We start from the raw sequence: 20906 nt of genomic DNA on the forward strand, positions 1-20906 counted from the left end.
TTTGCCTAAGACTAGGAAAAATGGCAAAGGGGTCTTCTTTATCTTCCTCTGCCCTGAACTCAGATGCAACACATGTAGCCACAGCAGCTGGTCTACGGTGGTGTGGCAACAAACTAACAAATTAGATGGCAGAGTGGTAAGAACAAAGATTAGGCTTGTGATCTGATCCACTGGCCCAGCCTTTGACCATATCTCAGCACTCAATGTAGTATGAGTAAAATTAACCCCATTTATTTAAGGATCTATTAACTAGGTCCTTGCCTGTTGGTCAAGTATGTTGGAACAGCAAATATATAAAAAACTGAATGCCAGGTCAGTAAAATCTGCAACCATCAGGTTTACCCAAGAGAGACAGTGGTTGTAAAGGAACATGCGGCCAGTACACAGGTTGTCCCAGGCTAATAGAAGATGTATACAGGGAGGAAATGTTCAAATGCGGCATCAACAGTAAGGCCCTTCTTTCTAACATCTTTTGAACTCAGCACAGACTCCACTCAGATAACCAACCAACCCCAGTTCTCCTGCTACATGGCAAACAGTGGCTCTGCCAAGTCACCTTTCTCCAAGATTGCAGTTGGTACCTGATGCACACACATATCCTTTACTCCCCCCCCCCCCCGAGACACCTGGAAACTTCTCCCGCACGTGGGATTCTCCACTGTGAGGCTGGGCAGGCTGGATTCAGACTCTTCCCAGGGCGCCAGCCAGCATGCAGCAGCTTTCTTGGGCAGGCTTACCGTTAATAATTCACCAAGCAGAGAAAGACACAGCAGCCTAAGCTCTTGACCCGGTCTAAAGCAGGGCTTGGAGCAGGCTGCTAGCTAGCTAGCCCTCAGAACCTGACTGTCATATTTAGATATTAGTATGTATCAGCAATCATAAGTAAATTATTCTAAAAACAGAGCCGCGGCTGTGCTGCAGGCAACATTCCATGTTCGCCAGCAGAGGTATCAGGGAAACACAAGGCTAAATAGACCTGGAACAGTGAGGGCCCAAGGAGAGCCCTGCTTTTTGTACATGGCTGCTCTTCATCTCCAAAGGGCTGCTATACATGTACTTGTTACCCTGTTGGGAAAAACTATTTTAAGCCTAATTAGCAGGATTTTTTTTTAGAATGCAAATGCTTTTCATTTAGACATAAAACAAAATGCCACGACATTTCCTCCACCCATTTATCACAAACAAGTTAATTACTGTGTAACAAATCTCCCCTGCTGGAATGTGGAGGTCCAGGGCTGCCGGTGAGCTGACTCAGGCATTGAGAGGAAGCCACAGGGTGGCTGGTAATAGCTCATGGCATGTTCACCGTAAAACCACGACTGGGAAGCTCTGCTTGTCAAATTAAGTAAGGTTAAGCTTTCTCCCTCAGAATAACTCAATTATCAGTAGTCATTATCTATTTAGCACAGAACCTACCAGAAGCTCCAAGCCTGGCAGTCATCCTCACTGTGTTCTCAGAGTGGCAAAGTTTTCTGTACACCCAGCCATGTCTGCCTGTCCTAGCTTGAGTGTATTGCAGGCCTTAGTTTTCACCTCTGTGTGTGCAGAATAAAAACATCTTTGCTTATGACATCTTGCACCTCAAGCTCAAGGGGAAGAAAACAGGCAGAGAGCACGGGGTGTGGATAAGGGAGAAGTGGCCATGGCAGTAGCCTACTCCCAGGGGTGAGCAAGAGTAGCATAGATCCCAGACACCTTGAAGATCAAATTCTCCCCTGAGCTAGGTCTGAGCTGTATAAAGTTCACCCAGAGTGAATTACTCAGGCCAATAACCGCACACCCAACCCCACATATCCTAAGAGGACCAGAGCACACAATAGGGCCTAGCTATGCACATAGGCACGATACCAGCAAGACCCAGGAAGCATGGTAAAAATATGGAGATTTCTTTTCTGTTGTAGACACTCCTTGTTACCAAATAGTATTTTTCTGTCAAGCCTGGGTCACTGGGTGCGGCAAGATCTCCTTGAGTTTCTTAGGAGCTCCAGGAGGCGTCATGTCCCAGCCTCTGCATGGTGGAGTTCAGCACACAGCAATGGTAGGGAGGAGCCACAATGAACATGGGAAAGTGGCCAACCCCATCAAACTCCAAACCAAAAAAAAACACTCATGGAGCTCAGGGACTGTCCTGGACACACTTTCTCACTGAGGCTGCCCCATTCCTCAGCCAGCTTCTGAAGGGCTTCCTTCCTTCCTTCCTTCTTTCCTTCCTTTCCTCCCTTTCTAAGTCTCTCTCTCTCTCTCTCTCTCTCTCTCTCTCTCTCTCTCTCTCTCTCTCTCTTTCTTCCCTCCTTCTTTTCCTTTTTTATGATCAGCAAGAGTCAATGGCTTTGGCCTCACAATTTGTAAGATGAAAAATGTAAGAAAAGTTGATGCTGTCTTAATTCACATAATTTGTTAGACAAAAATATGAAAGATTCCTGCTAGAAGGGGCCACGTCCGGCTTGTGGGAACAACCTTCTGACATCATAATGGGATGTCATTGTCATCTGTGAAGTTCACACCTGAGAACCACACAACCAACTCCTCCACAAAGAAAAACAAACAAACAAACAAAAACCTCACAGTTCTAAGTCTAGGATTTTATGTCAACATGAATTTACAGCCACTTTTGTCTCCATGCAGACATACCTAGAACAGCACTGACTTGCATGTAAGGGCTTCCACATACCTGTACACACCTGTCCATGGACAGTTGCTCTACTTTCTACAACACAAACCCACCAGGAGAAGTCACCAGCCTTAAGACTGCAGAGCCAATAAGGAAATTAGGTTTTGATACCCTTTCTGAAAGCGCACTTCCCCTGTCTCTAAGATACATCCATTCAAACTTCTGGGTAACTGAGGCCAAGAGCAAAAGCTCCTAGACCGAAACCTCAGAGCCCATTATCTCTTACTCTATGCACACAGAAAGTTTAATTAGTTTGTCTGGAAAAGGGAAACAGATTTGCAATGAGTTTTCCAGCCATCTCCCTCTGCCCCTTGCACACCTTGGTTCCAGAAAGCTCATTGATATCCCTCCCCGGGGTGGGGTGTGTTTTCCTGTCGTTGGAGGGGCAGTCGTGAACAGAATGTCTGTGGGCTTATTTACCGAGCTCCCAACAACATAGTCTGCTTTGTCATGCATTTCAAAGTGGAGATAATTTGAGAGTCCTGCATTTCATACATAAAAATACTCAGTGAGGAAGTCTCTCTGCACAGCATTGGGTGACGGCGTTCCACCCGAAACTCCATGTGTTGCCCAGGAAATGATTCACCTCAGCCCAAAACGACAGGCAGACCAGTCGCAAAGAGCCTCTTGACTGGAGAACTGTAACCTCTGTTGATCTCACAACCATCTCTTTGCAGGGCTCCAAGGCCAGCCAAGCCTTCCACTTCATACCCCCCCCCCCACACACACACACAAGCTTCTCTACCTCTGAGTAGTTTCTCTCCTTCCAGGACATTCGGGGAGATCAAGGCAGTGTAGTCTTCTTCGGAGAAGCCAGCCTTGCAGGCCTCTCTGCCGGTCAGATCCTCATGTTGGGCCTGGGGATGGAAAGGAAGCAGTGAGACCAAAATAAGTTCACAGAAATTTAATCCAACCCACATTTGTCACGGCCACCTCACAAGCCTCTGGCTGAGAAGCGCAGATAAACCACCATCTCCACCCAGAGGTGGTAGTGGGATCCTCTCTGGGGGACTTCAGGTTGGGCTAGGAGAATCTTCCTTCCAGCACTGGGCAGCTGCACCTACTTCCATGGGAAGCAGAGTAGCCTGATGCCTACACCCCCACCCCCGGGTACCAGGTGGGCCTTATTAGCATATGGCTGGGGGAAAGGCAGGGAGCTACTGAGCAGGAGAGGCGGATGAGCACCAGAAGACTTCACGAGTGGTTCACCCAGCCACGGGCAAAGTCAGGCCACTGGAGAGGGAGGGGGCTCTGCTAGGAACCAGGCTGCCGAGCTCTGCCTTTAGGCTAGGTGCCTCGTTCAGCAGGCCACAGGGGTGGGGTTCCAAGAAAGGAAGCTGGCAAAATCAAAGAGACTCCAGGGCTGTTTCCAAGATGAGCAAAGGGAGTGACCAGTTCTGCCACCAGACTGCAAGGAGGCAAGGTGCTCGTGTGTGCGTGTGTATGTGCTTGCGTGTGTGTGTGTGTGTGTGTGTGTGTGTGTGTGTGTGTGTGTGTGTGTAGTTCACCCACCCAATATCCTGGACTCTTGTAGAGTCGGAAGCCCCTGTTTCAAGCCTAGTCAGGAGAGAGGGTTCCTGTAACTGACCAGACCGGCTTGCTTTCCGCTCCTCTGGAAGTCTAGATCTGTAGGCAAGGGAAGGCAGTGAGCAGGGGGTTCCACCCAAGCTGCCAGGAACCAAGGGAGATAGCAATGCAGTCATCTACGAGGGAGAAGGCACACCAGGCGCCCGGTCCCTGGTGGTGAGCTCCGGGAGTCGAGGGCTCAGCCGGCACCCCGCGGTCTCGGCTTCGCCCGCTGCCGGAGCGGAACGCGCCTCCCTGCCGGCCGAGTCCTCCAGCTGCGCGCAACGGCGCCGCCCGGGTTCGGCTAGGAGAACACCCGCAGCCCGCAGCCCGCAGCCCGCAGCCCGCAGCCTGTAGCTCGGGCTCGGAACCCTACCCCGGGAGGCTGGAAGAGGGCTGGCGGGGTCGGAGAGCTTCCTCCGGTCAAACTCAGAATCGCTCGGATTCCTGGGGACTGCAGTTCCGAAATGCACATGCAGCCCTCGAGAGGCGAAAGTCGGCCGGGAAAGTTTCTGTCCCCCCGGGGCGTGTTCCTCGCTCACTGCGATGGTCCAGTGGCCTCGGAGCGGGCGGTCCCCGGACCTAGTTCATCGCCGAGATTACCTCGGCGTGGCTGCGAGCAGGCCACCGGATCGATCGGCCACGAGAGGGGGTTCAGGCCACTCGGTCTCCGCCCAGGGTCGCCGCGGGAGCTGCTGCTGAGCCGTGCAGAGGCCCCGCAGCGAGCTTGAGGACTCAGCTGAGCCGGCTAGAGACCGCGCAGAGACGGTGTGGGGATAGCGCCGGTGTCCAGCTCCTGTCCCTGGGCGTAATGCCTCGTACCCCCGCCGCGCCCTCTTCGCGGTCCCTCTCTAAGTCGGGAGGACCCGCCAGACACCACGGCTACAACCCGCGCCCGGTAGTCGCCTTCGCCTCGCACCGCAGCGGCGCTCCGCGGCACCCGCGGGACCCGGGCGAGCGCTCCGCGCAGCGGACCAGACCGCGGCGCGCAGCTGGAACTCAGGATGAGCTGTTGCCGGGCGATGGAGGCGAGCGCTACGCCACCGAGGGCGGCCCCGGAGCGCAGATCGGGCGGCGAGATGGCACCCCGGGTCCCTCCCGCTCCGCCCCGCAGCTCCCAGCACCGATCGCGGGCGGCTTCGTGCAGCGCGGGCGGCGGGATGAGAGAACCGGGGTAGCCCAGCCAGCACCACGGGTTCTCGGAGCGACCGCGAGCAGAGAGGCGGCAACTTACCCGGAGCGCGCCCGAGAGCCCGAGTAGCAGCAGCGGCAGCACCGAGCCGGTGGTCATCGTCCCTGCCGCGCCGCCCAGGCGCTCTCCCGGTGCCCGGCTTCCCCCGCCGCGGCAACGCTCCGCCCGCGCCCGCGTCCGCCCTGAAGCTCCCCGCGCTCGCTGCCCGGGCTCCGGGAGCCAGGCCAAGTGGGCCGGCGGCGCGCTCCCTCCGGCCCGTGCGTCGCCGGCCTCGCAGCCGCCCGCGCCTCTGTTCCGCGCGCTCGGAACTGCAGGTGAAGCCGCGCGGCCGCCCCGCCGAGGCCCCGCCCCTTTGGCCGGGCCTGACGCGGGCCTTAAAGGCGCCGCTCCCGCACCCACTCGCTCAACATCCTGCCGGCCTGGGCGTTCGCTTCCCTGCCGGCCTCAGTCCCGCGGGACATTTGGAGCCCCGTTTGGGCAGAAGTAGCCAAGGACACTAGGTCTCTAGGAGCAAACACTGTGCGGACTGAAGAAGGGACCGGGGTCTCTGCCCCCAAGTTAGACGTCCTTTGTAGATTGTGGGTCTACCTCGCGATCACTGCCTGACCTCAGGAACTTCTTTCTAGAACCCACAGTGGCGAGTGGACACTTCCTTCAGCCCCTGTGTCTTCTAGCTCCCCCGACACAGGGCCTTTGCGATGGCTTGCAGACTACCGAGCAACTAAGGAGTATACCGTAAGAGGTCAGAAGAGACAGGAGAACGAAGGGGGTCATTCTCCAGCTGACAGGGCTCCTCTTGACAATGTGGGTCAGGCTCTGCCTGCACTACAAGTTGGGAGGGTCCCTGCTCATTACTGTCTGTGCGCCAAAATGCAGTTAGGCCTGAGAAGGCAAGGAAGAAATCAGAGGCCCTGAAAAGGAAGGAACTCCAGCAGGCTGAGCTGTCAGGCTCGTCAGCTCTCTGGGCAGGCCAGCTCCATTTGCTTCGCATGGGCAATTTCCAACCCCGGCTCCTTTTTTTTTCTCATATTGCTCTCATTGAAAACTAAGGGCAGCTTGGAATGTAAGTGAAGGCTTTCCCACTCCTCCCCCGGCTGAGCAATGAAGAGAAAAGTGGAGTGTTTGCTCAGATATTTCAAATGTTCTTTGTCTTTCTTCTGAGGGAATCTGTGTCCAGAATACTATAGTTCTGGTTTGAGAAGAGTGGGTGAAATTGCCCCAAAGTCAGAGTCAGCTTGGACAGAGAGACCTTTTCCTTCTTGCCTCCCTCCTACCCCCAAATGATGGACGACAACCTAAGCTGTTGGCTGGTCCACTGATGCCCATGGGAAATCAGGTTCTAGGTAACTCTGTGTGCACAGTGGGCTATGCCAAAGGGTATGAGGTTGGTTTGGCTGTACCACCAAGTATAGGAACACAATCTGTGCCAATCTGGCTCTGCTCTACAGCTTGTGCCAGCGTCGGCCTGCCAGGGCACAAAGAGGCTACTAATTTAACATGGCTGGCTGGACCAGACTTATCATGTTCAGACTGCCTTGTGGCTTTTTCTGGGGAGACACAGAGAAATATTCATCCCAGATAGAGAGGTATCCAGAGCAAAGAAGGACTTGGAGTGCAGCCGGGTGAGTTGTAAGGTTGTTGGGGTCACTTGTAGGAACACAGTGACCTGTAGGAGACAGCTACACTATAGACTCAGACCCATAGCCAAGAAGAGACCGGGAGCAAATTCCATGCTGCAGTCAGTGCACACTCTTAAAGACACGCCTCACTCCTGAGCACACTTCATCCTGCCCAGGTGAGCAGCTTGTGGAACCTTCCTCTTTTCTATGTTGTCCTGAGATGCCATCTTGGGGACCACTCTGTGTTCTCAGTAACCTTGGCATAAGCAACAGGAAGTCACCTGAAAGAGCCCCTGCTTTTGCCTGCTTACATCCCAGGCAGAGAACCATGCCAACTGGGGGCACAGGGGTGGCGGGCTGGAGGAAGCAGGTGGGTCCTGAGGTTCAAATGCTGGGCTTGGCACATCTCACTGGTGCCTATGTTTAAGTATCAGGGAGCCTTGAACTTCCAGACATGCATTGTGGCTTCCTGACAGAGTTTGCTCTCCTGGCATTAAGCAGCCCTGCAGTGAATCAGGAGTGGTATGTAAATTCATCTACCCCAAGGGGTGCGGTTGTAAAGGTTCCCATTATACAGCCAGGCTGAAGGAAGTCTGGAGAGTTCCTGGACTAGAAGCTGGCTACCAGCATTCACAGGCAGACCCGAGGACCCCTGGCATGGGCAGACTTCTCCAGACTAACATATTCAAGGAGTTGTCTTAGGCATCTTATAGGAACCGATGCTTCCAAGAACATGGCTCAGAAGTGTTGCAGTAACCCATGCGAGTCCAGCAGAGAGCATTGCTTTGTCAGACTTGTTCTGAGTGAAGCGGAGAGGGCATGCTGAGACACAGCCAACATGAAGCAGCTATTCCTAGGGACCATCCTGGTCTGTCACTTGCAGTCTCGCCAGCTGCATGAACAAGCTTGCTTAAAAATATAGGTTCTTGGGCTCCTCACCCATATTGTAATCTACAGAATAACACACACACACACACACACACACACACACACACACACACACACACACACACACACACGTCACTGCCACTTGGAAAGTTGTCTATCTCCTTAGAAGGCCTTCTGAAAACCCCCAATGAAAATGAAGATTCTCCAGGCTCAGTCTGCAACACACAACACTGCATTCTCCCTCCCTCCCTCCCTCCCTCCTTCCCTCCCTCTGTTCCTCCTTTCCTTTCTTTTTTTATTTTAAGGCCCAGGTTGGCTTCAAACTGAGAGCAATCCTCCTGCCTCAGATTCCTGAATGTAAGGATTACAGGAATGAGCCAATATTGTCCTTTCCTTAAGCTCCTCTCCTCTTAATGCCCATACTAAAATCTGTAGTAAAAACTCTTAATACTCCACCTTTGCTTCCTTCAAAGGAAGAACGAAGATCCTGCCACCATCAATGCTGCCCAGGGAATAGGGTCTTAGACCCTTGGACCCCTGCATTTAGTAGCCACCCCCATGGAGGGCAGCACACAGTGACATTTTAATCACAGACATTGCCTCCTTTGGAGTGTCCTGGACAAAGTAACCTCAGGAATGCTATTTCCTTGCATTGGGTCTGTTGTCTGGGGCTCTGTGGGTGAAAGATGAAGTTCTGGTCTGCCGCTGCCTATCAATCATGCATCGGGAATCCACTGAGACCTGGAACTTAGGAACCTGGACAAAGGGCCCCCTGGAAGGCAGCGCACTTTTGTTCCTAGGAGAACTTAAGAAAAGGCATCAGGGAAGGGGTGTCAGAGTGAGTGATTTCAACACCTGTGAAGTTGTTGATGTTTGCAAGCAGGATGTCTTGTCTTCCGTGTCTCCCTCTTGTTGGGTATATGGCAAGGGGCTTCAGCTTCTGAAAGTCAAATGCTCACAGAATTCTGATTTCTCCTGTATTCATAGTATTGCATGCTGTCTCTCACTCACTCTTTCTCTCACTCTGTGTGTGTGTGTGTGTGTTTGTGTGTGTATGTATGTGTGAGTGTGTGTGTGCGAGAGAGTGTGTGTGTGCACGCGTGTGTGTGTGTGTGTGTGTATGTATGTGTGCGCGTGAGTGTGTGTGTATGTGTATGTGTATGTGTGTGTATGTATGTGTGTGTATGTATGTGTGAGTGTGTGTGAGAGAGTGTGTGTCTGTGTGTGTGTATGTGTGTGTGTGTATGTGAGTGTGTGTGTGAGAGAGTGTGTGTCTGTGTGTGTGTCTGTGTGTGTGTATATGTATGTGTGAGTGTGTGTATGTGTGCGCGTGAGTGTGTGTGCATGCAATTATGTACACAAGCACATGTGTTCATGCAGGTACCTACACATATGTGTGTGGCTGTGAGAGAATACATATGTGTATTACTCCAGTGTCTTCATCAGTTGCTTTCTACTTTGTTGATGCCTTCAGGGTCTCTGGAAGAACCTGGAGTGCACTGGTTCAGCTAGGCTGGCTATCCAGCCAGCCCCAGGTTTCCTCTTGCCTTTCCTCTCCAGGGATGCATGCTGCCTGCCCCAGAAATCTTTTTAAGCAGGTGCTGGGGATCCAAACTCAGGTCCTCATGCTTTTGTGGCAAGCGTGTTAACAACTGAGCCATCTTCCCAGCCTGCATTAATCATCATCTTTTAGGCACCTCAGCGTTCAATGAAAAAGCTGTCTTGTAGAGAAGGCGAGAGTTAGCAAAAATGTGTTCATAAAATAAAGCCAAGGTCCTCCGGGGATGGGGGTTAAGAATATCTGAGGCAGGTTGGAAAGGAATGGAATCTACCTGCTCCAGGCTCCTGAAAGCCTCTTTGCACAGAGGACAGAAGACTCTTAAGGGAAGGAGCAAGAGAGAGATGGAGAGGGCGGAGGGAGGGGCGAGCATAGCACAAGTAGCTGTCTGCCTGCAAGTCTAGTATCACTTACCTGCCTGGCCAAGCTTCCCTGGGAATAAGAGGGAGGAGGTATCTTTGTGCTGTTTGGGTTTTCAGATTCCAGCCTGCTCTTTCGCCTTCAGCACCCATTGTCACTTACAGCCTTGCCGAGAGCCTTGCTGTGCAAGCCTGGAATTGTGACCTTATGCAACCCTGGTGCCCCACGATAGGGAAAAGACTTGGACATGTGAATGGCCTATCATAGGCCCACTGTCAGATATTCTCTCACTTGCCTCCAACGCTGTCAGTCCTCCTGCCTCAGCCTCCCCAGGGCTAGGATTACAGACTCCAACCCCTGTGCCCAGCTCTGTGCTGAGATTCTGCAACAGGAGAATTTCAGGAGCAGTGGAACTTTGGTCCGGTGCTTGGCGGCCAGGATCCATCCTGGTCCAGACATTGAAGGAGTCAAAGGGAAGGTGGGCAAATCCTGGCTCCCATCTTCTCTCCCTTCAACTCCACACCCAGCCTGACTACAGCCAGTTAGAAGTTCAGACACCATGCTAAGCCTTACTCTGCCCCTCAGCGCCCTCCTTCTGGCGGGCATAGTTCTTTCCCTGGGGCCCTAGGCCATCATAACTGCCCCTTGCTATGTGCTGCAGCAGACATCCTCTGTGTGCATAGAGCAGAGGGACTCAGGGAGCTGGCCCACTCCAGAACAGTTTGGATTCCCGCCTGGTGGACATGCCAGCGATGCCTGGTGGACACACCCAGCAATGCAGGTAGGTGTGTACTGGATTCCCGCCTGGTGGACACGCCCAGCGATGCAGGTGTGTATACCACTCTGGCACACATCATGTCATTCCACGTTGCACAGGAAGAAACCAAAGATTGAAGCTAGCAAAGGAGCTTAAACTAGGGTCTCATAATGCCTCAGTCTGCTCTCATGCTATCGGCCATAACACCGTGGTGGGTGGTGTTTGCTGGGGCTGTGGGAAGGGATGTTGGAAGCCTCTGTGAAGTAGGGTGTGCAACTCAAAAGGCAAGAGCCGGAAGGAAGCTGTCAAAGTGAGGAGCTGCTGGAGTGACTGGTCTACTGGGGAGAGAGCTGGACTCTCTTGTGAACTGGGTCGCTGGTGTGCTTTGTTGCTGCTTTGTTTGTAGGTTTCTGTCTGCTGTTACAAAGGGGGGTATCAGTGGTGGGATGGAGACCACACCCCCCAGGGCACTCACTGGTGTCTTGCATTCCATCTGGCTCCTCACTGGCTGGTGTGTAGAAGCACTCAGCAGGAGGAGAGGGGACTAGGGAAGACTCACTTATAAACAGCACTATCACACTCCCATGAGGTATATGGACCCTGTCTCTCAGCCTCCGCTTGTCCTCCAAGGCCTCCTAATGTGGATGGAGCTGTTTCTTTCTTGAGCTCAGTGCTACTGGTGACACAGGCCCTCAGTGGGTTGAGGACTGACTTATAATATTTTTAAAAGATCTTTCTTCTTTAGACTTTTCCCCTAAAGCACACCCCAATTCTATGCCCTCTGTTTGGCCAGTGGTTGGAGCCATCTCTGCCTGCCCTGATCCCTGCAGCCTCCTTCTCTTCCATGTACTTTGCACACCAGGACTGAGGGATAGGCTAGATCTGAGGTGGTCTTCTTGCAGATAGCCCCTTTAGGGCCTTGAAAACTTCTCTGCAGCCTGTGAGGTACTGTGCCACCTGGCCTCTGGCAAGTTTTCACTCCTCCATCACCACGCCCTACCCCTCCTCTTCCTCAGGACCTACACTGACCCTGGACTTGCCTTGACATTCTATCCAGGTTCCCTGCTGACCACTGCTCTTCAGGAAGAGGCATCTAAGGTTCAAGGAATCCTGGCCAGGCTGTGAGACACACACCACACAGGCAGAGACACTCTGGCTCTCCTGTGTCCCCAGTGGGACCATCTATTCCCAGTGTTCTGTGCTGTCCTCAGCATCCCCTGCCGTGTCCAGCACATATCAGACTAAGTTCTGGAGGAACAGCTAAGAGAGGAGGTGGACTATGGAAGGTCTCACCATCCAGGGGGAGAAGAAAGGATATGTGATAGGTAGGGTTTTAGTTGGGGGGGGTGGTAGGGGAGGAGGGAAGGGCGAGGGAACTGGGATTACCATGTAAAACAATCTTGTTTCTAATTCAAATAAAAAAAATCTGCAAAAACTAAAAAATAAATCATTGCCCATATTTGAGAGAGAGAGAGAGAGAGAGAGAGAGAGAGAGAGAGAGTGTGTGTGTGTGAGAGAGAGAGAGAGAGAGAGAGAGAGAGAGGGAGAGAGGAGGTGGAGTCAGCAGGGCAGCCTGGAGTGGGGGAGGGGCTGTGTGACTTCACCTTTCTGAACCACAGCCAGGAGCTGGAGCTGGGGGGGGGGAGCCTTGCAGTGGTGGGGTGGGTGGACTCCTGAGGATGGTAGTGGGATGGGAATTCCCAGAGGCAGTGGGGGAGGGAGAAGATTAAAAACAAGCATCCATGGAGAGGAAATGAAATTAAACAGTAAAGTGGATAATGTCAGATTTAAAGGGAGGAAGGACATGGGGGAAGGCTGGGAACACGAGCAGACAGAGTGGCCATAAAAATGGAGACCTGGAGAAAATAGAAAGGAAGTGTACAGTTTTAAGCATCTGCCTGGAATTATGAGGCCTGCCCTAAAATGATGCTCCCTGTCCTCTACAGCCCCAGAAAGGTCCAGGGACACAGCTGTCACTGGCAGCAGAGGGTGAGCCCTTCCATGCTATCTGTAAGCAGGTTCCTTGCTGAACTTGAGGACCTTTCTTGTTCTCTCTCTTCTGTGAATCCCATGCAGCAAGCAAGGTGAGGCTGAAGCCCTGAGCTACAGGTATTCTCAGCCCAGGCCATGACACCCAGGTGACCTTGTGTGAGGCTTGCCCAGGTGAGTGCCTTGCTCGGCACCCTGTCTCAGGAGGTATGTCCCAACAGCTGCCCAGAGGCTTTTACTTTCTGGGTCTACAGTAACCCAAATGGAGAAGAAACTGCCAGGTGGAGAAGTAGGGAGGCTCCTCCTCAGGTGTCTCTGGAGAACCATCCCTCAGACATCCGGTAAAGGTTGAGTTCAGTGCACCAAGCCAGAGTCTCACATTGTGAACGAGTGGAATGAGCCTAGCCCTAAGGTCTCAGTCCAAGTCATACCCCTGGGTAACTGACACCAGCACCCTACTGAAGTATAAAAACCTCTAGAGATTCCCAGAACCTCAGAATGCAAGGAGCAATGCCATCTTCCCAGTAAGGGACTTGCTACAGGGGGCAGAAAGATATTGTCTTGGTTAGGGATGGAAGGGTTTATATGGTTCACATTGCCATTGTGAATCACTGAAGGAAGTCAGGACAGAAACTCAAATAGGGAAGAAATCCAAAGCCAGGAGCTGATGCAGAGGCCATGGAGGAGAGCTGCTTACTAGCTTGCTCCCCATGGCTTGCTCAGTCTTATTTCTTATAGAACTCAGGACCACCAGCCCAGGGACGGCCCCACTCATAATGGGCTGGGCCCTCCCTCATCAATCATTGATTTAAAAAACGCCTACAGCCAGATCTTATGGAGGCATTTTCTAAGTTGAGGTTCTCCCCTTTCAAGTGATGCTAGCTTGTGTCATGCTGACATAAGACTAGCCAGCACAGACACACAATATGCTGAAGGGAATGTGGTCATAGGGAAGCTTTTGCAAGCTAAGGACCAGAGTTGGAGCCCCCAGAACCCCAGCATGTAAGAGCTGGCTGTGGCGGTGTACACCTGCAATCCCAGCACTGGGGAGGCATGTTGGTCAGCCAGTCTAGCAGAATCTGTGAATTTTAGCTTTAGTGAGAGGACCTGTGTCCCAGATGACTTTTACTGTCAACTCAACACAGCCTACAATCACCTGAGACTCTCGGTGAGTTAAGGGAGTGTCCAGATCAAACTGGTCTGTGGAGATTGGTTTTGATTGTTAATTGGTGCAGAGGGCCCAGCCCCTTGTGGGCAGCACTACCCCTAGGCAGGTGGTCCTGGGCTATATAAGAAAGCTAACTGAGTGTGAATCTTTGAAGGAGCCAGCAAGCAGCAATCCTTCATAGTTTCGTTTCAAGTTCCTGCTTGAGATCCGGTCCTGACTTCCCCCAGTGACAGACCATAACCTGTGAGCTGAAATAAACCCTAAGTTCATTATAGCCATGGTGTTTGTCACAGCAACAGAAAGGAAACTAGAACACCTTGTCACAAAAGGTGAGATGGGAAGTCACTTCTGGGCTCCTTCTAGTGCACACATGTGCACCAGCACCTACCTATATGCTCATGGAAATATACCTCCACACACATGTACACACACACACACACACACACACACACACACACACACACACCATACATGAGACAGGCAACAAACACTGGATACACTGTTCAGAGAGCTGGGCATGGGGTTAAGGTGAGAGGATACCAGATGACTTCCTCAACCATAGAGAAGGGACCCACCACCCCTGTCCCTGAAGAGGTTCCCGCAGGGGTTTCAACAAACATGACTTATTCTAGACCATTTGTAGGACAAAGGAAAAAGAATGAAAAGCAGGGTTGGTCCAGACAGAGGCAGGCACTCCCCACAGTCTGTGTATGTGTCTTAGAACCAGAGGTGCCCACCCTTGGAGAAGGCCACTTTGAGCCACCAGCCAGGATCCTAGTCAGGTACAGGTAGGCTCCTTTGCAGAGGTGAAAAGTAGATGTTGGGACCAGGTAAACTGAGCCAGTCTGGTCTAGTCCTGCATGAAAGGCTAGAGTCATTGATCCTGCCCACAGATTTACACCCATGAACTCAGCCTGTCCTTACTCCCCTACATGTAGAAGCCAACCTTATAGTATCAGCCTTTATGTACAGACAAGGAGACCTGCCAGCTCTAGGGTCAGAAACCTGGTACCTGTAGCCAAGTTCCTTCTCTGTCCCACCAGCCAGCTTCCAAATAATGACACAGAGACTTCTTTAATTATGAAAGCTTGACCTTTAGCTTAGACTTGTCCCACCAGCTCTTATGTTTTCAAACCTGTTTCTATTCTTTACAGTTTGCCTTGGGGCTTTTTACCTTTCTTTCATTTTGTATGTCCTACTTTCCTTCCTATTCCACGTCTGTTTGGCTGGCCCCTAGCAACGTGGAGCCTTTTCAGATGGCTTCCCTCCACTTGGCAAAATAAATGTGAGTTTATTTCATGTCTCCACAGCCTGATGACTCCTTTCCATTACTGGCTAATACTCTACAGCACAGATGGACTTCGATTTCGGGGTAGCCAGGTATTCCTTTGCCTACCTTCCCTACATGGACTTCAGATAAAGCACTGGCTTCTTACCTTCTCCACACATTGTCTCACTGCAGAGTTGCTGTTCCTGCCTTGCCAGATGGATTGGTGGTGAGCAATTCCGACTGATGAGCTAGCTGCCTGGGAGCTACTAAGAGCACCTCTGTGCTTTGAATCCCTGTGACTCCCCATGAATGTCTGTGAACCCCCATGAGCTTCTATAAACCCCACAAGCCCTAATGAGTCCCTTGAGCCACAACAAGTCCCAGGAAACATCTTTCATAAGACGGCACTTCAGCCACCAACAAACAAAATCACACCATTCTTCCTACTTGGGAACTTCGGCTCCAGAATCAGCTGAATAATGGGTTCTACACTCTGGTTAGTCCCCTCCCTGCTGGGTGACCAATGACAGTTATGCTTTTTCTCTCTCATTTATAAGTCGTTGCCAGGAAGCCATATTCTAAGTAAACACACTTTGTTCTTAGCGATACTTACCTTTAGTGGTATGATGTGGTCCTCCCTACCCAGTTCACTTGAAATTTGGTGTTCTGGGGAGCACCATGAGACACTGGGAGCAAAAAAAAAAACAGTATAACTCACTTGGTCTGAGGCACTGAAGAGGCTTAATACAGTGGAGTATTTCAGTCAGCCTGAGCCTTGGGAAGGAAGAGACACTCTGGTACCTCCATGGACTGATGAGTGTACAGTGGCTTAATCTACCTTGTTGTCCCCATTCTTCCTTTTGAGGTGGACACTTGACTTATTGGGAGAATCCCAGACTCAAGAAAACAGCAATGTCTGTGGTAGATGAGTGTTGATTGGCTTAGCGAAAATCAATGAGGAAAACAAGGCAGGAAGGCCCTCCTGTCAATCCTGGATCCCCAGGCCCTGGAGTCTGAAGGGCTGACCTGGGGAATGTGGTCTCTCTGGGGTTGTCTCTTCACTGAAGTGTCACACAGTGAAGTCACATTCCCAGGAACCACTGAAGAAGAGGAGGCCTGACTGGAAGAAACATGCCTGCTTCTGCCCAGAGGGTAGGTTCAGGATGGATGGTCCAGGAGGGCCCCTTTGTGTTAGAGTAGACATGTTGATGTCCCTCAGTACAGGCAGCCTACCCAGCCCAGCCCAGCCCAGCCCAGCCTTCTCATTTCAGGCAGCTCTGTGGCTGTGTGTAGGATGAGCTAAGAGGGGGAGACAGAGAGTGAGAGTGAGAGCGAGAGCAAGAGGCAGAATGAATTCCACATCCCTTGTGCAACTGATCTCAAGTTGTCAGAGTGGGAAGTGATCTGATTGTATGAACCAAGGCACCATATGGGCCGAGCAGAGCAGGGCCTTCTACTGAGTGTTTTTGCAGGGCTCTAACAATGTCTCCTGAGCACAGGGCTCCACATGCATGGTCAATACCTGCTCCATGGCACATCCTTAGCTGACCTCACACCCTCCCTTCCCCTTCTTTCCCATGATCACACAGGCTTTCATGACTGCACCCCATCTATCAGAAAAGGTAACAGCATGAGGTCTGTCTGCTCACAAACTAGCAAATGTCCTGAGCCACACAGTGGGTCTGTGGAACTCACTCACCTTGCACAGTCTAGGATTTAGGCCGGTGAACCTGCCTTCTCCCTCCCCACCCTGTGCCTTGTCTCCACCAATCAGTTTCCAGTCTCCCAGACCTGCCCCATGTAGGCTCTCCACATAGAATCAGGCAGTAGTGGACTTACTTCACTTAGCATGGTCTCCAGGGTTCACCCACGTGCTTGCCTATGGCAGGAGTTCCTTGTTTAAGGCTGACTAATGTTTCTAGACCACATCTTCTTCACCTTCTACTCACCAATAGACACTTGGGTTGTTTGCATGTCCTGGTTGTTGGGAGGAGGCTGCCAGAGAGCTGGGGATAGACACATATTCCTCGAGTGAGTCTGGGACATTCTCCAGGGTAGTTCTCAATCTGGGTCACAAAGCAAACTTCTTCCCATTGTCACTACAAACTTGGAGCTTTTTGAGGTTTCCTTTTCTTACTACAGTGGGACAAACCCAGAAGTATTGGAAAATTCACAGAGAAACAACAGCCTGCGACATAGAGGGTCAAAGGAGAGATGAAAAGGCAATAAGAAAATATCTTGAGACAGACGGAGATGAAACAAGATGAAGAGGACACAAAGATGGCCCCAAAGCCACACACACACCACAGGGGAGAGCTAGAAAAAGAATATACCAAGCCCAGAGTTAGCAAAGGGAAGGCTCTGGGAGTGCCTGGTGTGAGCAGAGAGTGGGCAAAAGGCTTAACCACAGTTATGCAAATAAAGCAGGGTTTTTGTTTTCCAACAGTCCCACTGTAATCAGGCATCATGCACAGGGGGACAGGGAGGGGGTAGAACCCATCTTTATTTTTCATTGCTGGCTAAAACCTGCCTTCCTATTTTTCCTGAGGTCTGGTATAGTCAGAATTGTAGGCCAGAGGCCTCAGGGGCTTCATTTGCATGGCCGTTTACATAATCATGTATATTCATGGACATCGATTTTTCCTGTTGTGTTCAAAATACCATTGACTTTCGTATGTAAAATCAAATGAAATTAATAGCGCAACCTAAGCTGAGTGTATTCACACATATTATTCAAGGCCAAGGGTGAGGAAGCTCAGCGCACCATGGGGCAGAAGGTTGGTGTTCTACCTTGTTCTCTGAATCCAAGGGGCAGCTCTGTCAGCTGTGGAGGAGCTGAAAGAGGGTGAGCAGGGGCAGAAAATATTTGGGCAGGAATCACCGTGAGAAGAGAAGCCCATGGGGGTGGGATGTGCCTCTGTGTCTTCATTCCATTTCATTTATCGTATATTTTCTGAGACAACATATTGCTCTGCAACTCGGTAGCCCAAGTTGGCCTTAAACCAACTATGCAGTCTAGGTGCACATCAAACTCAGGGTAATCCTCTTGCCTCAGCTTTTCTGGATTGTTGGGATTGCAAGTGTGGGCCACCATGTCAGGCTTAACCTTTTACTTTAAACAGCATTCTTCCTCCACGTGACCAGACCAGTCAGCGCTCTAACAACAGGAGTGGCTGCTTTTTACTAAGGACAGCACCCAAGAGAATTAAAAGCAAAAGAAAACAAAAGAAAACAAACAAACAAAAAACACACTGTTAATTTAGGACCAGACTTTTGGACCTGCAAGGAGACTGCAGCAATTGTCAGGAGGGTTGGCAAGGCCTGACTAAGGATTGGAATACAGGCTCTGAGGTGTGTCATAGGATATTGCTGTTCACTCAGAAGACAGTGAACCTGAACTCATCCCGACTTTTGAAAGAAACAGAATACATTTTAGCTCAGGTATCTCAAATGCTGAGATCTATATTGGCTAAACCCAAAAGTGAAGGCAAGCCTATACTTCAGGAATGGCTGGAGCTGGTACTCAGTTATTTGCTCTTGACCCATGGGCTTCAACTCCTTTTGGACTTGGGTGTATTGACTCCATTCTGCAGGAGGCTGTCTCTTAGTAGCAAGAAGGTCACCTACAACTGTAAGTTTAGATACAGCATTCCCAGCAGCCCTATGGCTGGTGAGCAAAAGTTCTAGACAGGAGCTTCCCTGGATGCCACAGTCCTCGCTAATCCAGTGTGTACATCATTCGGACTTCTGTGTGGCCAGGCTAGGGAGACAACCAGAAGCATGGTGGAGGCCATTGCTTGAATCCCACTCACCAAGGAGTAGCGTTCCCAGGAGAAGATCAAGAGACTCTTACCTGGGAGAAACGCAGATGGGAAGGAAGAGCCTTGGAAGAGCCTTGGGTGTTCAGGGAGGGGGTTAGAGCACTTCAGCGCTCAGACGGAGCTTGGGGTCCTGCTTCAACAGCGCAGGGAGCTCCAGGTAAGGACCTGAGTTGCTTGTGGGAGAATCTTTACACACAGGCTGGAAGACAGAGCTGGCATCAGGGGACATGCAGCGGTGCTGGGCATCCCCTTTGCTTTCTTACTGACAAGGCCTTCAAAGAAAAATGAGGGGTTGGAGAGACGAGTTGGTGATTAAGGGCACTGGCTGCTCTTGGAGAGGACCCAGGTTTAGTCCCCAGAATCCATGTGGTGGCTCAGGACTGTAACTCCCATTTCAGGGGAATCTGATGTCTGCCCTCGGCCTTTGCAGGCAACACACACACACACACACACACACACACACACACACACACACACACACACACACACTGCACTTACATGCATACAGGCAAAACATCCTTACACATTAAATAAAATAAATCCAAAGAAGGAGGAAGAGGAGGAGAAGAAGGAAGAGAAGGAGGAAAAGGAGAAGGAAGAAAGTAAAAAGGAAGGAAGGATGGAAGATGCTATCCTCACAGGTCTTGAGTTTCAGGATCCTTCTTGGGACCCTTGCTAATCCTGATTGCCAGTGTGGGAAGCTCTCCCTGGGCTCTTTGAGCTCTTAGGGCTAAACCTTGCTGCTCAGCTGTGGGGAGGGCATACCTCATATCTTCACTTGTGCAGAGCCAAGTGGTATCTCCTCAGGTCATTGCACAGATGTGACAGGAGTCTGCAACAGGGAGGCGACAAGACACTTCTAAATCAATGGGGAATGATGGCCGTGTGCTTCACCTTCACAGGCACGCTCACACAGAGCAACTCGACAGCAAAATTGAAAGTAAATGGAATTTCAGGGGTGATGGAGGCAGGGGCCAGGGTGGCAAGGTGGCCTTTGTAGCATGAATTCATATGCATTATAAAAAATATCGCCCGAATCTAAAGAACTTGGAGGCCTTCCAGGAGACATGCAGACACTCGAGCCGTGTTTACCCAGCATGCTTCAGTAAACTTTCAATCTATTTACAGGTATGCATGACAGAATGCCTTGAATGTATGAGTTATTGGTTCTGCTATAAATGGAATTAATCATATGAGGTGGAGACCTGTAGCAATAGCAAGTTGCTGAAACTGGCTCCGCTTGGGACAAGAGCAGCCCGCCCCCTGGGAATCTTCTCACCATCTATGGCCCTTGGCCAACTCACTAGCCACCCAGGGGTTATTCAAACAGGAAGTGAAGCAACTGTCTGGAACAGGTGGTTAGTGAGTAAATAAATCCACAGGCAGGGGAGGCTGGGAAACAGAATCCATCCCAGGATGGGGTGTGCTTTCTGAGGTCAGCGGTCCCCAGACAAGGCCCTTACCCCAGTCTCAGAGGGCCAATAGTCATGTGGTGTCACGAGTCACATCTCCCAGGTGGTCAGAAGTGAAGACAGGCAGATCCAGAGCCTGTTATGTCCTATTGGGTAGATAGAAGGGTGCTCCAATGGTTGGCAACAGGGACTGGGCAGGCTGTGCTCAGGGTCTTGAGTCCCCCCATTCAGTCACCATTCTTGAACACATGTGCCTCAGGCAGTAGCAGCCTCTGTTCCATGACAGAATGAGGCATGCTGTCATTTACACAGGGCTCTGAATCACAAGAGAGCAGGTGACCCAGGCTGGGATAACGAGAGCCATGCCAGCCCGTGGCCTGCTGTCGTTAATGACATTTACCAAGAAGCCATTTGAGGCCCAGGTAGACACCAGATTTAATTCCAGGGTCCAGCTGTTGATAGAACAGATGCAAGAGCCCTGCAGAAAACAAGTCAGAGGCTATGGACCTGTGGGTGCTGGAGCCGGTGTCTGCTCTCCTGGAGCATGTGTGAACACTTGCACAGAAGCCCGTGTTCTCCACAGGTGTCTCCCTGTTCATCAAAACACGGAACCTGAGTAATCCACCTCACCTCAC

At 51.2% G+C, this 20906-nt stretch overlaps 1 protein-coding gene across 2 annotated transcripts in view; it reads right to left on the bottom strand.

Annotated features, from left to right (window-relative positions):
• Cdh4 (cadherin 4) overlaps nucleotides 1-5528 on the bottom strand; it is a 522015-nt gene extending 516487 nt beyond the window's left edge. For both annotated transcript variants that reach the window (XM_035446876.1, XM_035446875.1), the window contains exons 1-2: nucleotides 5472-5528; nucleotides 3417-3528 (exon numbers count right to left, since the gene is read on the bottom strand). In XM_035446876.1, coding sequence (XP_035302767.1) covers nucleotides 3417-3528; nucleotides 5472-5528 — 169 coding nt within the window. The remainder of the gene's footprint in view (nucleotides 1-3416; nucleotides 3529-5471) is intronic.
• Between the last annotated feature and the right edge of the window lie 15378 nt (nucleotides 5529-20906).

Source organism: Cricetulus griseus, chromosome 6, assembly GCF_003668045.3.
Source record: "Cricetulus griseus strain 17A/GY chromosome 6, alternate assembly CriGri-PICRH-1.0, whole genome shotgun sequence".
Classification (NCBI taxonomy): Eukaryota; Metazoa; Chordata; class Mammalia; order Rodentia; family Cricetidae; genus Cricetulus; species Cricetulus griseus.